The sequence below is a fragment of the Protopterus annectens genome, chromosome 8.part0 (genome assembly GCF_019279795.1).
Source record: "Protopterus annectens isolate FY-2018-M chromosome 8.part0, PAN1.0, whole genome shotgun sequence".
NCBI lineage: Eukaryota > Metazoa > Chordata > Ceratodontiformes > Protopteridae > Protopterus > Protopterus annectens.
Genome location: NC_056741.1, coordinates 1,057,768,223 through 1,057,793,803, shown reverse-complemented (window position 1 = coordinate 1,057,793,803; position 25,581 = coordinate 1,057,768,223). Strand labels below are relative to the sequence as shown.

Here is a 25,581-nt window from a genome sequence, read left to right as displayed (position 1 = left end):
ACTTTAAAATAAAAATAGATTCCTTTCTCCTCAACTCATTCTTAATATTAATATATTTTTTACCATTAAAATGTATTTGTTCCAGGACTGTGACTTGTAATCCAATGATGTCACCTTTATGTGCATAATGAAAATGTGTAGCAACTGGGCTTACTTCACTTTTCTTTCTCACATCTCTCATATTCTCCTTTATTCTAGTTGCTAAGCTTCTCTTAGTTTCCCCAGTGTAACAACATTCATCACTGTGACATGCTTGTGACAACAGTTAAACACCCGTGGCACTTGAAAATTTCTGCTGTATTATATGCTGAACTATGAAGAACGCTTTCCTTATATCTATCTATTCATCTATCTAAATGTCTGTCAACATGTTAAGTGTGCACGTACATAGACACACACACACACACACACACACACACACACACACACACACACACACACACACACACACACACACACACACACACTGTCAGAGACACAGAAATACACACACACACACACACACACACACACACACACACACACACACACACACACACACACACACACATATGCACAGACACACATTCACGACACACACACACACACACACACACACACACACACACACACACACACACACACACACACACACACAAACACACACGCATGCACGCGCACACACACACACACACACACAATTAATCGGTACATAAAAAAGCATAAAAAAAAATAGCTTTGCTAACTACTAACCCCACTTAATATTGATTCTTAAAAATACAGTAGTAGCAATCACTAAGTGACATCAGAAAAGCTAATTAATGAAAAATACTAGAATGAGCATGATAAAGTATACCATGAATGTCTTGTGGCTCTGTCTTAAGTGATATAGTAATACCTAATATGGATGCATATACAAATCAGGAAATTGTGAGGTTAACAACATACTAAGGCTGTTTTAGCATACGTTTAAGTTAGGAGGCATTCTGCCATTGTATGAAAGTCATTTTGTCTTTATATGGAAGTGATTCAAATAAAATCAGAATGTGGTAAACCATTTGAATTCCTCATTTTTACAGGGAACTCACCATGTTTTGAAAAAATGCATTGCAACTTGACAAACCATAGCAGTCTGTATGAAAAAAAAAATCTCTCCATTGTAAGCTATAGAAGAAAGAATTCAGGCTTGAATATGACATATACAGCCTATGTGTTTAGCTTTCTGTCTAAATACTTGTAAAGAGGAATACATAGGCTCTGAAAATTACAATGTAAAACAGCAACATCAGAATTATTCACGAAAAGATTGTAAGGAATTGGAATAAAACACACAAGAAAAGACAAATAAAAATAGTCAACCACAAACAGACTTCAAAAATAAACTCGACAAATATTTGTGAGAAAAAAGTATGAAACTTGGTAATGAGCAGTCTTAAGAATCTTTCTGTTTTTTTTTTTTGTAGTTGTATTCATATAAGTATATATATTTTATTATTTAACTAGAACAGAGTCAGTCTGTGTAATATACATACATACATATATTGTGCTTCTAAACATTGTCTTATGACAGCTTTTCAACCCATGAGTAACACTATATAGCATGACACCAACTATCTGAAAACAGGACATCATGTATTCCTACAATTAAATTTTATATTAAAGGTGTATCACGTATTCTATTATTAGGATGTATTTCAGATAGCTCTGTGTCATGATGGATAACACTGTTTGTTTGGCTAACTCTATATATTTTGTCCATGGTAGTTTCACCAAAAGTATTTTCAAAAAGGGAGAATAAAGACTTTTTAAGTGCCAGTTTAAAATTTTGGCCTACAATAACATATATCACTGGAGTGATGCAGCTGTTGACACAAGTGAAAGCAAATGTAAGCATTCTAAAAACTTGAAGTAATGTCTTTGGAAGAGAATCTTTGTAAATGTTCATATAACTGTAGACATGGTAAGGAAACCAGCATACAAAAAAGGATACAACAGCAGCAACAATGACTTGAAATGACCTGCTTGACTTGTAGAACTTCCTGAGTTTTATCTTGACTCCAATAATCATATAGCAAACTGTAATAATGATCAGAGGTATAATAAAGCCAAACAACAGTCTGATAACATACATTACGACATGTATCCTTTTACTTTTAGCTTGGAACACAGAACTGTTAACACCTTTCTCAAGAACATAATTGTTGATGCAGAATGTCTTGTTTCTGTCCGTCTGAATATCTCGAAATGCAAGGTAAGGTGAACTAAACATTATGGCCATCAGCCATACTGCTAAACTAATCATAGCACATAATTTAGTAGTCCTATATGCTTTGGACCAGACTGGATGTAAAATCAATATACAACGGTCAATGGCAATCACCGTCAGGAGGAAAACAGAAGCAAACATGGAGAAAGAAGTCATTGAATTAATTAATTTACACATAGCTCTGCCAAAGATCCAGTTGTTATTCATAGCCTCTGTTATAGCAGCAAAGAGTAAAACAATGGCTGCGAGAAAGTATGTGCAAATAAGCTGAAGAAACCATATTGTATGTACAGTCATTTTCATTTTGAAGCCTAAGATCCAGATACATGTACCATTTCCCAAGATTCCCACAAAGGAGACCATGAAGACAAGAGTAACCTGTATCAGTTGCATGGCACTTGCACCCTTGGAATCATTAGTATTAGTGGTTTCACTGAATGTTGTAGTTGGCAAGGAAACCATTCTTGCATCTGGTGCCATTCTTGCAGAATTCCAGAATTAATGCCACCTTTATACCTTTTACTAATAATTCATATTCTTCTGTAGATACACAATAAGACTGCCAAAGAGCACTGTACCTGTGAAGGGATAAAGTCTGGTAAATTATTGTATAAATGCAAATCATGTCATAAACATAAACAATGTCATAGAAGGGCTCCTATAACACTATAGCTTATCATGTGTGGATGAAATTCCAGACTAAAGATATCTGACCTGAGCATAGGTGAAAGAACACTTACCTCCTTTATTGGGCACCCAGAATGAAAAGTTACTTTTAGAAAGCTAGATACAATTTAACACAGATTTATTGAATTATATCTAGATGAATTATTTTAAATCATTTCTGTATTAGAATTCCCTAGTAATGTGTAAACAATCAATACAACTGAGCACTGTAAATAAATTGCCAACAAAATCCAAATACAGTACAGACTGAGATTAGAAAATCAGATAGTACAGTGTCACACATCATACCCATCTGAACACACATGTTCATGTGAATCCTGTGTATCAGACTGTATGTATGCACATATGCCTTGCAAATACACCTGCTATAGTATTGACTCAGTAGCTCAATCTGTTACATTCCTAGCATGCTTTACATTTTGCCACCCACAGTCCTAGTTTCCATTCCAGTCTGTTGCATGCCAAGTACATGCTTGTCAATACAACAAATAACTGACCGAGACCTGCAATTTTAAGCAGAACCAGTTGCTGCTACTGCAGTCATTCCTAGCATGCTGTACATTTTGTCACCCACAGTCCTGGCTTCCATTCCAGTCTGTTTGCATGTTAAATACATGCTTGTCAAAACAACAAATAAATGAGCTGTGCAATTATAAGTAGAACTGGTTGCTGGTACTGCAGTCACTGCCACCCACATTAACATGTCAAAGACCTGTAGGTTGGAGCACACTTCACAAATGTGCACAGGTATCCTAAATGTAGCCTACCACTCTCTGGATGGCACTATTACATAACATATGAACCTGAGGCACATGCCTCACCTGAACTGTTATGGGTACGCTCACCCTAGCTATGCTGTGACAACAGACCTGACACTGCTCCCTCACTGACATATATGGCTTGCTATCCCCCAATGTGTTCACAATCCCCAGTATGACTCCTGGGGAGAACGCAGCAGCTGCAGCCTGCAACATATGTGGCAGTATGTTCAGCTACCTGCTACAGACCTACCATACCTCCCAACCACCTAGAAGATTTGATCCACACAACACCCATACAGAAACAGGTGGGGGGAATGGTCAAGTGACAGGGCTTGCATCACAGTCTTCCCCCACAAACATACACAGCTGATAGACCAGCAGCTACTGCAGCAGCATGCATATTCTGATGCAAATGATGTGTGACACTCACATCTGTCTGTCCCCTTACTGACCTCAACACACATTGTTAAACAGTAAACTGCAACATAATCAGAAAGTCTGTTCACAATGGCCAAACATAGCATGGAAAACCGTGGACATACCACACAAATCCGGACAGTGGACAGTATTTTTACCTACCTTTTGCGATGCTGTAGTCCCTACATCTCAATAATGTCCATCTCACAGGCCAGGAAAAGGGCCAAGGCCTACATGATGGCCTTAAATATAGCACTGTGGTGCCATGCCATTGGCTAATGAAAATGCAACCCAGCTGTTCTAGATGCAATTAGCAAGTGTGAGTCACAGATTGGTGCACAGGCAATCACCTGTTCATAAACATTACCTACAAAAGGCAAGCTATTGCCTATGGTAAACTGGTCTGTGACTTTCTTTAAGAAGACAGACTGTGATAGCATAAGTATTATACTACAGGATTTCTGCACATAAAGGAATACGGCACTATACCGTAAGTAATAGAACTCCCCATGTAATGGGTTGCAGATGGGAGGATGCAGTTATAGGAAACAGGGATTACAACAGTTGGTCTGTATTACATATCTTAGAATGACATGTTGCTGTTAGCCAGCTGTCCTGCACCTACAGGCTTCCCTTTTGTCTCTGTCTGCTGTGACGGAGATCAGAGCTCTGGCTCTCTGAACTCCTTCAACAATGGTTGGTTTATGTACAAATGCTACTGGATTGTGTATTACACAGTAGTGACAGTAAGTACTGGTGGATACAACTGGCAGTCAGCTCCTCTCAGTCTGTGAATGTCACACAGGCAGAGTTTAAACATTGTCCAGGTGGCCCTGACTTTTCCTGATGTACTCTGGCTATGTCACTGTGTACTCCACACCCGTATCTCATCATTTGAGAGCTATAGCTAGCATACCTGTTGACCCCTTACAGCAGGACAGCAGGTTATAGCCAGTAGTAGTGGGGGGACACAGGCCCAGCCTCAGCAACAGAGTGTACATATCGAACATACAATGTAAGGGTATGAATACACTACCAGATATTAATGTACCATAACTGTTTTCTGAGGGTTCTGGTGTGTGACAGTCAGATTCCCCACAGTCTGGGAACAACCACTATCATTTACCCTTCTCTTACCTCACTATCCTTAACCGCTTTTTAACAAGGTGCCTTGCCTTTGTAACTGACCTATGTTTTTTTTTTATAAGCTGCTGTTATTTTTTTCCCAAGATGTGATGTATCTTTATATCACCCAGAGGCTCCCTATGCTGTGGAACAAAATCCCGGTACATGTGAGGCAGAGCACCTCGCTGGCCTTGTTCAAGAGGAATCTTGACCAATGGATGGGAGATCGCAGATATACCCCAGGGATTACTTCAGTGTCACTGCTTGACAGAGGCACAGAAAAATGATAGGCATAGTTTTTATTCAAACTAAAGGGGTGGCGAAAGCCACATAACTATGGGCTAGGCTTATAAATGCCCTTGGGCAGATAGCCTAGTATGAACCTATGAACCTATATTGTATTTACAACTCAACTATCTTCCTTTTTTGCATTAACAATATTCATATGTCTGTTATGTACCTGGAGCTTTTCTCCCCGGGCCTCCGCTGAAAATGGACATGTATCCAGTCAGACTCTCCCGGTTAACAAATGTAAAATAAATAAAATAAATAAAAAATAAATAACTGTTACGTATTGTCCAACTATTTGCCAGACATACACATTTGTCTGGTAGAGGGTCCACATATATTAGGCAGATGTACACACTCTGAAAACATCTGTGTACTGCGGATGTTGGACACCTACAGGGAGGATACCCTACAGCACATTTGCAGTGCTGTCTGTCATTGCCTCACACAGATGTTGCTGGACTGTCCCCATACACTTGTACTACCACTCACCTATTTGTCGGATGGGGGCTGTATGACATGGTACTGGGAAGTAGCACATAGGGGACACATGGCAGTAGATGGCAGTGATGGGTGTGGAGACATAATAACACAGTTCATCACAGCACACAGGTCCATAACTGTTATACCTAGGTTCATAGAAGGTTACTAGGCTATTGGGCCTGAGGCCCTTATAAGCCTACCCCAGAGTTTAGCCCATGTTTATGCATGTCAGCACTTGATACCTTAGTCTAACAGGGAGACAGGTGGTATCCTAAGGGTGTATGTCTAGTTATCCAGGTTTCTCTTAAAAATGGATAAAGAGGTACTCTGCCTGATCTGGACAGGGTGTCCATTCCACAGGTGAGTGAGTGTCTGGAACACATAGCTGACCCACTAATAAGTACTGTTGATGTCACAGACCAGGTTGAAGGCACATGTGTGGGTTACTCTAGTGGAGCTTGACTTGTGGATGTGCAGCAGTCCCATCAAGGTGGAGTCTGTGATTGCCTTGTGTGCCAGACAGAGGTCACCTCTGAGGAGTCTGTATGAAACTGGGTAGAGGGATAGGGCTTTTAGCCTATCTGTGTATGGTAGATGTTTGAGGCCCTGGTTTTCACTGGTGAGGAACCTCTGTGGTCTCCCGAGCTGCTGCATGTGCTTTGTGAGGTACATGATGAAAGGTGGATTATACTCAATAATGGGCCTTATTAGGGAGGAACACAAGGATGTTATGACCCCCATGTCCCTGGATGAGATACCCTTACATATGAGGTGGGCCATTTAGAAGGCTTTCCTTACAATGGAAGCAACATAATGGTCAAATGTCATTGTGCCATCAACCTGTGTGCCCAAATCCCTCACGACTGCTTGCATGCTTAGGACATTGCTATTAATGTGATAATTTGTGGGGATGTCACTCTCCCCAAAGGGGATGATGCTGCATTTTGTGTTATGCAGCCTAAGGCCATGTACCTGGCATCAGTCATGTGTCTGCGTGAGATCCTCTTGGCGGATGTCCACATCACTAGTGGATTTTGTGACAGCATCCAGCATGCAGTCTTCCGTAAACGTGGTTGGCCATAGCCCACTGGTTGTGCCTTGCATCTCAGAAGAGTAAATCACACATAACAGAGGCCCCCAAGACAGAACACAAGGTTACGCTGCTAGTTACAGGTTTACTACTTGAGGTGGCTTCACTATATTGACTAGGTGAACTTTGTTGAGGTGCCAGTGTGCTACCCATCTGGTAACATATGGATTGATGCCTAGTTGAGAGTGTATATCTCTTATGACCAAGTGGGGAATACTGTCAAAGTCTTTGTCCAAGTCAAGATAGGCAGTGTGCACTGTCTTCCACTCATCCATGGCTTTGGTGACTGTGTCAAAGAAGTCAACCAAATGTAACAGACATGATCCCCCGTTGATAAAGCCAGACTGTGTGTGATTGAGTGTGTGGAGGTTGCCAATGTCCTTGTTAATGAGGTTCATGATAATCTGTTCTATGGCCTTGCAGACCAGGCTAGTTACACTGATGGGTCTATAATATGCCGGATTGGTGGACGCTCCACCTTAGTGTAAAGGGATGACAGTGGGTGTTCCCCACTCAGCTGGGACAAAGGCGGTATTCAAGCTTTGGTTGAACACAGTGCCTAATGGTGTTGCAGATTCATGCTTGAGATCATGTAGGATGCATCCTGTGATGTGATCGGGTCCCATGAAGGTTGTATTCCATGACTTTGAGATAGCAGTGATGACCAGTTCCCTTGATATAAGGGGAAGGGGGCAGGTACTGAGAATGTCCTGATGTACTGATGGGAGGGATAGGGGTTGAACCTTTCACTGACTCTGTCAGGCAGCAAGTTTGCTATATCTACAGCACTTGTATATCTGGTGTCCTTTACCACTACTTATGAGCAGATATGGGTGCTTCCTTTGAGGTTGTAGACATATGTGAAGAAGGAGATATGATTGTCTGTGGTGGATGTCACCAATGTGAGCATGGAGTTTGCTTTGTGGGACTCCAGTGGTGCTCTTATTTGCTTGTTCAGGCTAAGGAGACATTGCTTCAAATTGGGCACCTGCTCCTTCTTGGTCTTGGACAGCAATATTTCACTCCTGTTATAGAGTCTATTTATTGCAGATGTCCAGCAGACAGGTTTACTTATCCTTGCAGAGGATGATGTAGTCCTGTCGGGTATACCTGAGTACATGCATCTATACAAATGCACATATAGTGCTTTGGTTTATTTGTGGAAACTGGTGTCAGTTCCTACAGGGGGGGCTGTGAAACTGTTTATACCACTCTTCAAGAGGCTGTAATCAACTTTGGAGATGTTTGTATGTCTGACCCTATCTAGATGGGTATTGTGGGAGATGGTGACTGCAAATTTGACCAATTTATGGTTGGGTTTATCATGGAGGATGATACTGTAGGGATGCAGTGGTTACCCATGTTGTTTAATATCAACTCCAAGAGATCTTCACCTCATATGGGGGTAGCAACTAGCTGTTCCAAGGTGTTTGCATTGCCAGATTTGATGAATCTCTGGGCATTTGTGCGCTGGTATGAGTAGCTCTTCCAATTTATGTTTGAATAGTTAAAGTCACCCAGGATCAGGGTACAGAGTTGAAACCTGATAGAGTTGAACAGGTCCATATAGGTAGAATGGTCTTCCTGGTCACATGTGGGGGCAGGTAGCTAGATATGTTGTCTTGGCAATGGTTAACTGCACTTGGAGTGTCTCCTGTGTGTCTTACTATTTGACCAGCCTGGAAGTGTGTATGTCTTTCTTATATAGGAAAACCCCATGTCCCTTGGCTTTACTGCCCACACCTTGTGGTCTGACTGTATGATAGGATGGGTGACCATGTAAGCATAGGGTGCTCTCTGCAGCTTTGAACCATGTGTCTGTGACTGCACAGATGTCAACATTTTCCAGGGTTAAGACTGCTTGCAATGAGTGCAGATTTATGTTTAGACTTCTAGCGTTTAGCAGCATGGCTTTCAATTTTTGATGTGTTTACAGTTTTATGTTGGTAGTGTTAACATCACCACTTTTCCTAATAAAGGCACTAAGGCAGTGGCAATAACCATTGCAAAAGTCTAAAGGCCAGGTGAGACAGATGGAGGCTATCTCTGGCAAAGCATCATGGTCTGTTGATCATATCATCCCAGGTTGTCAGGTACTGGATCCCACTGGAATGGCACCAGAAACCAAGCCAATTGTTAAGGTCATTCATTTCCTGATTGTATTGTGGCATCATTCTGGGTGACAGCAGAATGCTGCTTAAGGCTAGGGACATACATGCCTGGGACACATAATCAGTGGGCTCAATCATGTCTCACTTCATATAGTCCACAGAGGTACATCTCAGGTCAGGCACCAACATGTATTACGAGTCTTAACAGTACCTGTTGTTACGAGACCACAGTGTGTATGTGATATGGCAGATTCTGGACCTGACAGACAAGTGACTGTGACCTTCCCCATATACAGCCTGGTTGAGAGACACATCTGTGTGTCTCACAATGGAGTCTCCTATGACTAATATGTTTGATTTCTGGTGATGCCTTACGTGGGACACAGGTGTGTGGCTCTGCATGGTATGCGGTGTGCAGGGTTGTGAAGTTTGCATGTGTGTTTGCCTCGGAGGTCTCCATTGTTTGGGGATGTTTATGTTGAGGACCTCTGCCTAGGTGTGTGTGTGTTATGTAGGTGGTGTGTGAGGTGTCATGATGATGTTGACAGCCTTTTTGGTGCCATAGATATGGGCTTGAGAGGGAAACAGCATGGACTGTAGGTTTGTAATATCATTGCATCCTCACAAATTGTGGTCCTTGGTGGTATTTGTAGATTTTTGTCCATGTACATGAGACAGTTGCTACACTGTGTCAGGATGCCCATATCAACCAGACTGGCAGGGAATACTGTAGGACATTGTCCAGCCATATTTGTCAGAATCTGAGGGAGGAAGGCCATGGAGACGTAAGAGGTGGGCCTACAGCCCAGGTGCTTAAAACAAAAGTAGAAGGTTTACACTACTGCATACAATATAGACAGACTATAAACAAGCAGTAATAGGTGCAACAGAAAAGATGCAGTTGAACACCTTAGAGAACATGCAGCAAGTAGCAGGAAACAGCAGGATGAGGAGGGAAATGCATAATGCATCACCACTATGTTGCTGATAGCCACATACATACAGTGGTGATAGATGGCAGGGTATGATGTGGGAGTTAACGGATGATAGTGTTGGCAAATGTGGATGTGAAGGGTGTGTACATAACAGAGACCAATGTATGTGGCCCTGTGATGTGTTCCCCTTTTCTTGTCTTTCAGGACTGATGTACAGATGGGTGAACCCACCTTTTTCTGCAGCCGGGAATAAAGTTATAGTTGATGGCCTCAGACTGCATCATGACATCCTGCTGTTGAGGAGTTGCCACAATCAGGAACAATGCGCTGCACTGTGGGCAGACATCGTTGCATCAGTAAATCACATAGGGCTACAGGAAAGAAACTATGAGCAGGCCTGACACTGGACCACAGACATGATAAATGCTGCATGGCAAAGGGCTGCAGCTGAGGCCAGAGACCGTGCTGGCACTGGTGGAGGGTCTGCAACACAACAACCACTCTTGGTCACAGAGGAGTTCCAGGCAAACCTAGGTTCAGCCACCAGCTTGCAAGCATCCATCACCCCATATGTCATGGAGGTGGGTGACACAGGTTCCACAGCAGAGGAGCATCCAGGTAAGCCTCCTGGGGTCATCACTTTAATACTGTAGCAGTCATAATGGCAGTCTCTGCATACCTGTACATGGATGTCAGTTCAATCTGCATTTGGGGGAGTTTGTAATGCACACATGTGCACACATGCTGAGAATGTCAGCAATGTGGGCAGTATCATAGTTCATATTGTACATGTTGATATACATACATATTATCCTGTACCAATGCCACATTTGTGTTTGCTGACAACACCTCTCCCCAACAATTCCATAGGTACATCTGGTGTGGTTGTAATCCAACAATCTGTAGCTGGTGAGTATGAAACTGTTTTGTTATGGCTCATCTATACCCTAGGAATGTTAAGCGCTGCCAGTTTGCCATGGGCATGACTGTTAAGCTTAGCCATAGTACAATACTTGTATGTTCAGTTGTGGAAGGGTTCACTGCAGTGCATTGAATTGGTAATCACAGTAGCATATTTGCAGGAGCTGTAACATGGTTGCACATATTTGTATGAAGGTGTATGCAGTCTGCTATACAGGGGGCAATACTATGGTGAGATGGGTGCACTGTGTTTTAGGTGAAGGTCCATCACTTAGACTGACATGTCGCTTATCTCACAGGTGTACAGTACAGGCAATATAATCCAGATGTAGCTGCACTACATGTTAATAAGGGCCTGTCTTGTTTGTGTCTGTTGTGGTCTGCTTGTGTGTTGTGCATGGGATCAGTAATAAGGTGTGGTATGTATAATGCAGTTGTGGCACCCCACGTGTGTGTGTGTGTGTGTGTGTGTGTGTGTGTGTGTGTGTGTGTGTGTGTGTGTGTGTGTGTGTGTGTGTGTGTGTGTGTGTGTGTGTGTGTGTGTGGATCAGCAGACATAATAGTGCAGGTGTTAATATAGTCATGTTGTCTTTCTCCTCACAGGTGACCATGAGGATTGGAGTGTGTTACCCTTACTACCTGATGTCAATGTCTCATTGGACTCTGATGATGATGGTGGCCATGGTGAGGCACAGGTGGGGTTGTTGGGGACTGAATTTGTCAGAAGGCTTGGCATCCCACTTCCTCCTCCAATGTCCCTGCACACAGTCAGTATGCCCACCCATACCCAGTCCCCTGTGGCCACAGATATGGGGCAGTCAGAGGGTGGTGGCATAGAACAGGAGAGTGTGGTGACTATGGCATTTGTTACTGTAGACACTAGCCATAGCCAGAGAGCTGGTGAGGTCCCACACGGGTGGATTGACAGGCATGCTTGAAGGAGGACTGCTGCCCATCCAACAGCTGTCACAGGTGTCACATCACAAGTCACTTGATGCATGTTTTGGTCCATCATGGAGGCAAAGGCACATTCTGAACGCAACACCAGATGGATTTTCAGGATCATGGATGCATCTCTGTCAGGCATCCATGACAACATTCACGACATTGGTGATGCCATGCATCATTTCACTGAAGTAGTGCACAGATGGTGGGGTGAGACATTGTCAGTCTTTGACCACGCATTGTCTGTGCTGGAACATGTAGTGGGAGTAGAGTGTCGGACATGTGGATGTAGGTCAGCAACAACATCAGCTGAGAGTTCATGTGGCTGAGCACAGTCACGCTCCCATAGTGGCAGTACCACCGGCACTACAGAAATGAGGGTGCTGTCCACACCACAACATAGCAGGCCATGGGCACATGGTCATGGGTGGTCCTGTGAAGGACATGGACCCAGCAGGCACCAGTCATGGTCAGTAAATAGTACTGCACCTGACCCTGGGCATGGTAGTGCCAGTGCCACTCCTGGCAGAGCCAGTTCCCATGTTCATGGCCGGAGACAGTGAATTGTACATTCTGACATGCATGGTCCACAGCTGTCCAACATACCCTCATGTAAGACTAGCACATGGCTTGACTGTGTATGCACACACACTCACACATCAATGTCACATGCAGGTCACCAACAGACAAACGCATCTCCTCTCCATAGTCCTCCTGAAGAGTGGTATAAACAGTTTCATAGCCCCCACAACACACACACACACACACACACACACACACACACACACACACACACACACAATGTCAACTGTGTGGCACAGCCTAGGCCTTTGGCAACCTCACACCACACCCAGTGCATGTAATGATACTTGTGCCATATCCCTGTCATCCATAACATTGATGCAGGGATATGCAAATATGTGTCTCATGCACAGGGTGACTATAGTATATTTAATGACAGTTTCTAGTGCAGTAGCGTTATGCCCTGTAAGGTGCTGCCTGCTGGCATGTGTTATGAGTACACATCAAAGTGTATGTACCATTGTTTCATGATGCTGCATTGGTGGTAGAATTGCTGACTGACTGTTGTCTCAAAGACCTTTTTCCTGTTTCTGTTCCAGGGGTCTGTGTGTCTATGCTGTGGAGATCTGGTGCTAATACAGTGGCTCAGGATGGCATGGTGGCAATGCCAAAATGTGACTTTGCCAAGGTATGGCTGTATATGTGCATGGTTACCTAGGTGCATATGTGTAAAACAGTGTGTCAGGGACAGTGGAGGCAGACAGAGTAATCTTGATTGCATACCCTTAATACAGCATGCTACTCTTGATACATGTAACCTGGGAGTTCAGTAGGATCATAGGTTCATAAGATCATAGGAGGTTATTGGTATTTATGGGGTTGCTGTTGATGTGGTATACAGTGGGGCCATGTCTTTGCCGAATGGTATGATGATACAGTTTTTTTGCATTTAGCTTGAGGTCAGGACCTTGGCATCAGTCCATAATTGATGTAAGACCCTCCTGCAGTATGTTAACATCATTTGTGGAGATAATGACAGACAACACCCAACTTACACTCATCCACAAACTTGGTCAGTACCTACAAATGTAGGTGGTGGTGGGTAACATTCATGCCTAGATACATGTGGGTTATTTAGGGACAGCAGCTACTCACAGAGCCTCAAAATGTATAAATATTGCACACACATAGGCAAGACAGACTGGGGTCACCACCTTATCAAATGCCCAATGTGGGACACTTTTTCTAGTAATGTGAGAGTTGGCAGGACAAACCATACCCATGGCAAGTGCAAAGGACAGACATTCACTTTTTTGCCAATATAACAGCTTATTTTTGTAGCATTTTGCCTAGATTATGCTATTTCTCATTGGATATAGGTGTTGTTATGTTTATTGTTCTACACTCTTGGGACATTTGTATCATTTTAGTTGTTTTCACAGAACACACCTGGCCAAACATGGACTGCAACTTGCACAGTGGGACAGGTGATATCCTTAACACAGTCACACTGCTGCAAGGGGATATATGTACACACACACACACACACACACACACACACACACACACACACACACACACACACACACACACACACACACACACACACACACACACACGCACACACACGCACACACACACACACACACACACACACACATACTCACAGTGTTGCTGGTTTTGAGATTAGAATTTCTACCAATTTAGTTATATATACCACAGTGCTACATACTTATTGCATGTGCCACGGAGCTTAGGTGTTTGCAGAGTGTCTAACTGTGCTTCTAAGGTGGATGACACTGCAAGGGGACATACTTATGCACATGCACACGCACTCGCAGAATTGCTGTTGTTGGGATTAGAACCCCTAACTATCTAGTTGTATATACTATAGTGCAATATATTTATTGCATGCACCACTGAGCTTATGTGTTTGGAGAGTGTCTAAATGTGCTTCTAAGGTGGATGACATCAGCAGGCCCTGTAAAGTAAGCCAGTGTGGAGTTTAACAGGTAGGCATGGGTGTTAAAATGTATTAGCATTGCACACACATAGGAAGACAGTCACACTACTGCAAGGGGATATACTTATGCACACACACACAGAGTTGCCATTTTTGGGATTAGAACCCCTACCTATCTAGTTGCACAGAGTATAGTGTTACGTACATATTGTATGTGCCACGGAGCTTATGTGTTTGGAGTGTGTCTGCCACTACTGTTGGGGTGGATGACATCAGCAGCGATTGACAGGTCGGCCACTGTTTTGAAGGACACTAGTCACAGGGCCATAAAATGATTGCCATTGCACAGACATAGGCCTGTTGGGCATGTGTATACTGCTGTATGTGGAATATCTATACACACACACACACACACACACACACACACACACACACACACACACACACACACACACACACACACACACACACAGTGACTGATGTGAGATTAGAACCCTTACCTGCTATTACACACTGCATCTCACCATAGTAGCTGCATTTGCGCCACTGGTAACAACTGGTGTACAAGTGGCTACAGCACTACATTACTCTATACCTTTCTGTGCCCCCCATCTCTTTATATATAATATAGATATAAATATATATATATATATATATATATATATATATATATATATATATATATATAAAAAAAAACTCTACAGATACATATATATCTTATATGTGACACATACAGATAGATAAGGGTAATCATGTCTGATGCGGATAGGGAGAGACAGTTAGATATACATAGTTGTCTGTATGCACAGAGATATATTTACATCTCAGTTCTATAGGCAGATGAGGCTTCCAACATGGGCTGAAATTAGCTAAGTGCAGAAGCATGCCCAGTGTGACCATCAGTGCTTACAAGGGGACTTCAGGCCAGACCTACCTGTACTCCAGTCTGGGATTTTGTGTGCTACAGCCAGTTGGTTACTGTACCTGATTAAACAGTCTAGCACCTCCCTGATATAATGCCCAAGGGATTCCCCAGCTGTGTGCTGGCCATAATATCTGACTCATACCTAGGGTGTGTACAGATTGTTTTAGACTGAACAGGGTTTTTCATCTTATGTCTGGTATGTTTTACATACCAATGTGATTTCCTGGTGCATCAGTGGCAGATCATTATAGATTGGCAAGTGGAACTGCTGACAGACATTTATGTTACTGACTCCATACACAGCAGGGAACCCATGTTACTGCACAACCTGTTCTACTCTGCACTTTCTGCATTTGTCTGGCCAGTAGGTTATCCTTCTTATATGTGGGCCTTTGTCATGCTCTTGTTCCTGGTTTTGTCCACAGATACTGCTCTATGTAGTTGTAGGTATTCTCTGACAGGGGTACAAGATGTTACCCCACACACAGGGTTACAAAATTCACACCTCTGACTGTACCTATTTTGCAGGATGCCCAGAATTGCTCCCCATATGTCTGCTCTGGTCCTCAGATGGTTTTGTGTTGCATTGGTATTATAATGTTACATGGTGCCCATACCACTCAACCTCTTAGAGCAAGAAATCTGGACAAAGCCATTCATAAATATTGCTCTTACAAACTTAGTTGGTAGAATAACAGGTTTTGTATTAGCATGAATTTTCTCAAGGGCATGAAGCCTGCGTCTTACATGTCTGCCCTTATTTTCTAATGTCAACCTTTTGCTGATTTGCCACTATTTTGCCAGTAAACTGCAATGTTATGAAAAATGGACCAGAAACATGAGGCAAAAATGTGGATATTATGTGAAACTCTGACATTTGAGAGGTATGATGGTGGCCACTGACTTGTTGTAATTACTGACACAGTTACGTGACAGCCATTACATCCTGCTGCTACTCTGACTTGCTACAACCTGCTGTTCTACTAGCCACCATCTAGGTTACTCAGAGCTGTGTACTGTCCACATCTGTGGCTCCCTGTCCCTCCATTGTTGCTGGCTTTGTCCAACTTTCTTGCAGTAACAAATAGTGACATATGGACAATCTGTAGAACTCCTACCATAGGTGTAGCTCATACAAAATATTAGGTGCAACCAGTCTCGAACCATGAACACCATCAGCCATGGTAATGTACTTAGCCCACTAAGCCACAACAGCCACCAGACAATGCAGTTTAATTCCTGACACTATCAACCACAGACATACATAGCAAATTGACCCCTGCATATTTTGGAAATGGAACGTGTCATGAGGTTGATTGGGACAACCCTGGAATTGTGTGGTCTGCTGCTGTTACCTTGCAAACATAATGTTACTGCAGTTGTATGGGAACATGGGTGTGTTGGAGGTAGGGGACTTTAGCATTGACAGTCATGCATCTGTCCTATGAACCCAGTGTTTGTCATTTTCCTCACATAGTGCAGTGGGTTCTCTGCCTTGGGGCCTACTGCATATTATGGGCTAGCCAGTATTGAGCAGAGAGTTCTTGTGGTCCCACATAGCTGTCAGTTGTCTGCAAGTATCCCAGGAACCTACTCTATTCCCTTGCATACATGTGGCAGGTCCACACATATGCTACCATAGTCTAGTACCCCATACATTTGTTGTAAAGAAGACTGACTTACCTTGTGCCTGCAGCAGTTGAGATAACAGTGCTTCAGTACTTACTCAGTCAGATGCATGCAGTACATAGCCAATACATGGTAAGGTACATGTTTTGTGGTGTGGCTGGCATCCTTTTTACTACGCATGTGAGTCAGAGTGAGCTGTCAGTCCCTAGAACCCAAGGATGTCAGTGCATGTGCTATGCATTGCCTCTTTGCCAAGGCCAGGGCATACTGGGTTAGCCTATGTCTGCCTACAGGGACATGCTCAGGGGGTTCCTCCTCCGAGTCTCCCTGTGGCTGTGGGGACCTTGGCACAGGGTAGGGGACTCTGTGTCCCTTCCCTGTGATGTTTCTGCTGCAGCTGTTTCTGCTGGATGATATTGTGTGGCATGGCACATACTGTGAACATGTGTGCACATGTGGCTGGAGAGTACTGCAGGGCTCCAGCAGATATATTGAGGCAGCTGAACTGTGACTTGAGCAGCCCAAACACATGTTCTATGATGTTCTTAGTTTGTGCATGTGCCTCATTATGGCGTTCTTTGGTAGGTGTGTGTGTGTGTGTGTGTGTGTGTGTGTGTGTGTGTGTGTGTGTGTGTGTGTGTGTGTGTGTGTGCATTTCTGATCGATGACATCATCCTTGGTTCCGGTGCGTAGCCAGCATCCCCCAGTAGATGGCCGCATGGGATGTCCCCCCTGGAAAACGTCTGGTACAGCTGTGATGCATGCCAGATGTGGGAGTTGTGATAACTGCCATGGCTGCCAGCACACACATTCATGATAATGCCCTGGGCATTGCACATGACCTGGCAGTTAATGGAATGATCCCTTGTGGTTGATGTAGACTCTACCCTCCTCACCAGGTGGTGCTTTGATGTGCACATGAATGCAGCTTATGGCACCCAGTACCTCAGGGTAGTGTGCTACATGGTGGAAGAGATACATATTGCTGGCCCTCTCCTCAGGGGTGCGGGATAAATATATGTGCTCACTGGCATGTGTTTGCAAGGCAACCAGGAACTGGTGGAGTACCCTGGATGCAGATGCCTGTGAAATCCCATCATGTCTCCAGTAGGTCTTTGAAAAGTACCTGTAACTAGTATTCTAAGGGCTTCACATACCTTTGTTTCTACTGGGATGGGTTCCCTCTCCGTTGGCTTTGGGTCTGAGTTGAGGGCAGCAAAGCTCAGTGAGCTCTTGTAGTATGTCCCTGTCCACCCTGTAGTGCTGTACTATCTCCAGCTCATGCAAGGTTAGCCTGGGCCTGAACACTCTTTCCCCTTCTAGGTTTAGGCCTATTGTCAGCATCAGCACCAGCACTGACCTCAGCCTCTAGTACATATAGATGTAGCAGAGCAGCAGCCCCTATCATTTTGTCAGCTAAAATTCCCAAGTGTGTACTCCAATGGTGCAGAGTATGTGGGAAAATCAGACTGAAGGGTGTATGCATACTTTATATTGGTGTGCTGCAGATCCAGCCTGTATGATTGGCTGACTATGATGCATTCCACCTGCCAGGTTTATCACTGAAGGTTTTGAATGGCCCAGTGTCAGTGGAACAGGGCTTATCAGTCATTTAAACTGGATTGGCTTTCCCAGGCTATTTCCTTTTTTTTTAATTTCTTTCTTTGCTAAGCACTGTTGCATGGCACACAAACCTGTAGCGCTAGTATAAACAGTGCTCAGCAGTCTAGACATACACTCCATGCACAGGCACACTCAGCTCAGCTGAAACCAGCTAAAACATGTGCCACAGGGCTAAACACAGCTTAGTAGCGCTGGACACAGTCCCCTCTGCTTAGTTGTGCTTAGCTGAGTGCAAATGGGTGCCTCTGTGCTCCAATCTACTTAAACATAGTGTGACACACCACCTTTTGATGTCAGCTACCTGTTCTACTAACACTGATACGGTTCTTGCCCTACACAGGTTTTACCTGTGGACACAGTGGCCCATATTTGCTATTCAGTAACCCCAGCTCATTTGCATAGAGATCCTGCATATACCCTGGATACTTCAATACTCCAGGGCCTGCCTTCTTAGCAACCACTGAAACCTGCCATTGTATGCTCTGCATGCAGGGCACTATAATGCATTATTTTTGTAAATGTCTTATTTTCAATTTTTCAACATTGTAATATTTTTTTGCATAACGGCATGTTTGCGAGTTGCTGCACGCTCTGCAAATATAATATGTGTATTTAAAAAAGTTTATATTTTATAATGATTTGCATTGCTTTTTGGAGTCACTAGGCATAGTTTTGGGCATTTCCATGCCTACATTGCAATATCCAACCTTCTCTCTAGGCTTTTACAGCCCTGTTTAATTTTTACATTTCTGCATACTGTTTCTGTGTACATTTCTGACACCAACACTGCTCCTACATGGATTCCTTTCTGCTTATTGTATCACAAATCACACTTATTTGCATGGATTTCACCTGCTTATGAGGTGATTTGCATTCCACGGATACCTCAGTGTCTGCACACTCGTGCACGCCCCTCTGCTCCATTTACTGGATTGCTCGGCTGCTAGTTTCCATGTTGAGGCTGTGCCACTATGCCTACATGGAAAATCTCTCCTTATAGGCTTTATTGAATCACCCCATCATTTTGTGTCTGAATGATACTTTATTATACTTTCTTTAGGAATTGGTCTACCTTGATCTTTCCTTTCTTTTTTTTTTTTGTGAAGCACTTTTATTATTATTACTTTTTTGTGAAACACTTTTATTAATGTATATTTACTTTTTATTGGAGAATGATTTCAAATATTTCATTTTAATATAACTATTATGCTTGTTATGCTTGCTTCAAAATGAATTTGCCTCCATGGATCTTACATCTATCTGATTATTAATGTTTTTTGCACAGGAAAAGCCTACATACTAAACTATTTGTAGCTCTCCATTGTTTCAAACCCACCAGCGTTAGAAATTGACTGTGTTTCTGGGAATCCATAGAGCTTTCACTGTGTAGTGTCATTTGCAGCTGATGTCTTTCACAATATATTGAGGCATAACTCTAATGAGCCTTTGATAATTCTTTTGCTGTGTAGTCTCAGAGTGCAGAGACTCAATACCAGTGACAGAAGTAGACTGACTGAAAAGGTGATTCTATTTTTTTTCCCAAACAAGTCTAATATAAGTATTATTTTTTAAAGTGAAGAGACTGCTGACTGTAGTATGGTTGAAACATTACAAAGAGCACAACCTGTAGTGTGCCACTGGAATATTGCTTCATATACCTGGCCACAGGGTTTCAAAGTGAGCAGTAATTCTGAGTACTGTCATTCTAAGTAAAGCTAAAATACATATTCAGTGAGGGGTGGGGTGGGGAATGTTGCTCTAAGCCTTTGAGGACAAACTGTGTTATGTGAAAGAGAAAGATCAGCCATAAAATGAAACCATCTCATTTTGATTGCTTCACAAAGGACATTTTTAAGTTAACAAATTAATGATAGTTACTAAACATGCAATAAAATTTCAAGATAATAAACCAAGGTGGAATCCTTCAAAGCCCCCGGGCCTGTGGAAAATACGGCCCAGACCGCAGAAAACTTTATAAACGCATTCTATGAACACCTTCAGGAATGCATGGATCATGCGATCCCAAATAAAACCAAGACCCAATCCTCCAAAGGCAGACGTCCTGTCTGGTGGACCCCAGCCATAAATAAACTATACAATAGAAGGAGGAAGCTACTAAATGATAGAGCAAAATCCCAAAAAGGGAAGGCATCACTGATCAGTATTAGCAAAAAACTACGGGCACTCATAAAATTGTCTAAGGCCAGCTTCGAGAGAAAAATTGCACAAGACACCAAGGATAATCACAAGGCTTTCTTTAGTTATGTTAGGAACCTGGGTGGTAATTCCCAGATATGCTCAGAATTAGTCCAAAATGACAAAAAATACACCGAACCCACAGACATTGCCAACATCCTAGCTGACAGGTTCAGCGCAAACTTCTCCCCCCCTCTCCCCACCAAAACGGCAAATATCTATCCCAGCAGAGTGCTGCCCCCCTGACATCTCAGATGCTCAGGTAAGAGCCGCCCTCTCCAAAGCAAAAAACACAGCATCAATGGGACCAGACTGTGTCCCGGGCTGCGTCCTACATGAACTCCAAGAAGAGCTAAACCCAAACATAAAACTACTGTTCAATCTCAGCCTTACTACAGGATATGTGCCCAAAGAGTGGCGTACAGCAACAGTGGTCCCTCTCCATAAAGTGGGTGCCTCAATGGATCCTGGAAACTATCGCCCCATAAGCCTGACTAGCTTGGTCTGCAAAGCTATGGAAAGGATCATCATGGACCTCATAAATAAAGATATTGGGGACCTACAGACACTGGATCCTACCCAGTTCGGCTTTGTTAAGGGCAGATTCTGCCTCTTAAACCTGGTTGATTTCTTTGAAACAGTCACCAAGGCCATTGACAAGGGGAAGGTGGTCCACACAGCCTACCTGGACCTCGCAAAAGCCTTCGATACAATACCCCACTTGGGCATTATAGATAAGCTCACCAGCTTAAATATAACCCCCTATGTCACTAGATGGATTGCAAACTGGCTCAAGGACAGAACCCACATGGTTAGAATTGCTGGAGCCATGTCAGACTCCAAACTAGTTACAAGTGGTGTCCCACAAGTCTCAGTCCTGGGACCTCTCTTGTTCAGTATATATTTCTCGGAGGTACAGGCCAACACGGAAGGACTGTGGCTGACCAAGTTCGCAGATGACTGCAAACTGGGTGCCATAATCGACTCTCCAGCCAACACAAGCATCCTCCAAAAGGGCCTCATAGAAACAGACAACTGGTGCCAGAGCCATGGCCTCAAGCTAAATGCCAAAAAGTGTATAGTCATCCCCTTTGGCAAAAACAAAGTGCCCAGAAATTACCACATAGGTGGTAATCCATTAAGTACAGAAGAAGTAATTAGGGATCTGGGGACCCAAGTTGATAGCAATCTCTCATTTGATAACCACGTGGCCAAAGTGGTTAGAAAAACATTTTATATAGCCCACCTAATCATGAAGGGATTCACATCTAGATCAGGGGAGGTCATCATGCCTCTTTACTCATCCCTCATCAGGCCCATAATTGAGTACAATGCCCCTTTTGGGATGTACCTTACCAGACACCTGCAGCAACTGGAAAGAACCCAAAAGTACCTCACCAAGAGGATCAAAGGGCTCAAACAGATGCCATATGCTGCCCGGTTAAAGAAACTCCAGCTCTACTCAGTGGCATACCGCCTGTTCAGAGGCGATCTGTGCCTGACGTATAAAGCCATGTCCAACCCGGAATTAATGGACATGCTGCACCTCAGAAAATCCAAATCCCATCGAGCTACGTGCTCGAGAGACTTGAACCTCAGCACTGAAATCAATAGGACATGCTGGAGGGACAGATTCATAACCCAAAGGCTCCATTCACTCTGGAATAAAATCCCAGTCCAGGGTAGGCAGAGTCCCTCATTGACTCTCTTCAAGAGGAATCTTGATGAGTGGATGGGAGATCGTAGGTTTACCCCGGGTATCACTTCTGTGTCACTGTTAGACAGAGGCACAGTATACTAACCTCGAAAAAGGGCATACCAAAATAAATTTAAAATGGGTGGCAAAAGCCAAACACATTCTGGCTAGGCTTATAAATGCCCTAGGGCAGATAGCCTAGTATGAGCCTATGAACCTATGAACCTATATGTTTTGTTTTCAGTTTCTGTGTCTATAGTGCTCCTTCAAATTCACAACTCTGGAGTTTCTCATCCTTGAAGAAAAGGGAACATTTTGGCATGAAGGATATTTCCTCTTTCCTCGAGTCAATGCAGTGCCATATTTGCAATATTTAAGTAGGGATTTGATGGAGCACAGAACAGAACTTATTACCATACAAATAATGGCCCTTGCATTCACTTTGCTCAGGTTTAGCAGTTCTGTGGAAAAGTACATTCAGTTAGTTTTGTTCAGTTATGATGATTCGCTGATGTGTCTTGAACCCCATACACAGCACTGTCAGTAGCTGCAGTTTTGCCATTCTTGATGTAGTTCTTTACTAGCTACTGCACAATTATTTGAAAACTATTTTGTCTGTGATATGAACCATTACCTATGTCAAGTCAATTAGATTTTTTGAAATATTCAAAGAGATATAGAGATTTTAGCAAAAATGATTACAGATATTAGTAATAAATGTCACCCACGTAGTTCCTATGCAGTTTTTATCATTATGTGATTTTTCATACAAATTAATAAAACTGTGCTTTTATTGCTTCTGTACTTAATTACCTTTGAATGACTAGATCACAAAGTTTGTAGCAGGTTTTAAACATATTTGCTTTCAAGCTTAGTAAAATAGCATTATTGTGAATTATTCACAAATACTGATACTGTAGTACAGTGTGAATAGTGCTACATTTCAATGATTTCAACTACTAGATGTGACATTGAATGGAAATCCCATTGGACACATTATATGCATGTATTGTGTTCATATGTGTGTGTATATTCATATATGGGTGTAAATCAAAAGGTGGAATACTCATTTGTTTGAAATGTTTTTGACGGTATAAAAAAGAGAGACTGCACAAATGAATGAACGTCTATTTGTGTGAATCACATATGCTTGAATTTAGTATTGTATGGTGTTGGTAAGTAGGAATGTGTGGGAAAATTAATGTTTGAATGAAAAAGTGGTAGTTGTGGAAATGTGCAGGTCACACCACTGCACATCTCTCACACAACTAAAATGGCTTGAACTTCATCAACTGCTACACTTTAATCAACTAACCTTAGCCCACAAAGTCCTCTATCACCCTAATAAAACCCCTGCTCTCCAAAAACCTATACAGCCATACATCACCTTTAGATCCCTCCGCTCTTGCAATAAATCCCTCCTAGATATCTCCAAAGCAAACAACACAGCTGGTAAATCACTTTTTTATTCTACATCCCAAAATTTTGGAATAAACTATCAAACTCACTTACTTCCAACTACTCCTCATTGCAACATAAAAAGCTCCTAATACACATCTCTCAAATTCCTGGCTCTGTCCCTGCAACTCTCCAGGATAGCTCAATTCTCCTGCCTCCAAAACTAGAAACTCCATATGAATGTCTTTTCTATGCCTCTGAAGCTGGAACTTCCTTCTGAATTAAATTTCTGGTAGATCTATCAGTCTTAAGTGCTTGGAATAATATATTCTGTCTATCACCAGTTGGTATATTGTAAATGTAAATATCATTAAATTACTATAACCACATTGTAAATGCAAATGTGTATTTTCCATAATCTGTACTTACAAAAAATATGTCACTGTGTTTTGCGTGAACTGCTATTATTTCTCTCATGTATTTTATTTTTTCTTTTGTATTGATTTTAAAATGTATAACTGGAGCATTTCTCCTTGGGCCTGCAATGAAAAAGGACCTGTTTCCGGGTCTATATTATAAGATTGATGGTTGAAAACATCAAACAACATGTGGTCGACATCATATGGTCGATGTCTTCAAACGTCGACCTTATAAAAAGACAAAAAAAAAAAAACAAAAAAGAAAAATGTACCCTAACCGGTTTAAGCAGGGGGGCAAGCCCCCCTGCACCCCCTGCTACTTAAATATACCAACTCTGAGACTGCATTACATTGCAGTAAATGGAAATCTACCCTTACGGAGATTTCCGTTTACATGCTCGAGATTCTGAGCATTCAATATTCTCTTGCCGACAATGTCAGCTTCGACAATATCGACTTTCGAGAATATGATATAGACCCCTGTGTCCAGTCGGAATTTCCTGGTAAACAAATGCAAAATAAAATAAAATAAAATAAATAAATACATAAGTAAATAAATGTGCAAGACTGTGTTATAACATTTTCACAGTTGGTGTGAATATGCAAGTGAATTATGGTTATAGTAAGGGTAAAGTATGAGGATAAACTTAAGACTGTGCATGTTTTCTGGTGTGTGTGTGTGTGTGTGTGTGTGTGTGTGTGTGTGTGTGTGCATAATGTTCAGGTAGGATTAAGGTTAGGGGCAGGGAAAAGGTTAGGGTTATGGTACTAAAAGAACCACTAACAAGACAACACTTAATCTTGATTTTGTAGCTGAGGTTTACTAATGTATGGCTTTTTTAGTGGGAAAAAATTATTTGGTGCTTTGTGATGAGTCATTCAGTATTTTGCAATTCTCTCCTTTTTTTCTACCATTTGTCATTTTCAATTTTGGGCTTTCAACCTTTCATGACACAATCATCTATCTATCTATCTATCTATCTATCTATCTATCTATCTATCTATCTATCTATCTAATCTATCTATCTATCTGTAGTGTGTGGAACATGGTGATTAGGATCCAATATTCAGAAAAAGACAAACCAGTTAAGCACCAGAGTGGTGCATGACCTGACCTTAACCACCCCCTGCTTATGTTATATAGGTTCGGTCTAATGTTCATTAGTAAAATCTGCATGTACTGACTAGCAAATAGCAGCAGA

At 42.4% G+C, this 25,581-nt stretch overlaps 1 protein-coding gene across 1 annotated transcript in view; it reads right to left on the bottom strand.

Annotated features, from left to right (window-relative positions):
• Positions 1-1,433: 1,433 nt before the first annotated feature.
• LOC122809216 (probable G-protein coupled receptor 33) overlaps positions 1,434-25,581 on the bottom strand; it is a 351,141-nt gene continuing 326,993 nt past the window's right edge. The window contains exon 6 of the mRNA XM_044080526.1: positions 1,434-2,823. Coding sequence (XP_043936461.1) covers positions 1,631-2,725 — 1,095 coding nt within the window. The 5' untranslated portion in view covers positions 2,726-2,823 and the 3' untranslated portion in view covers positions 1,434-1,630. The remainder of the gene's footprint in view (positions 2,824-25,581) is intronic.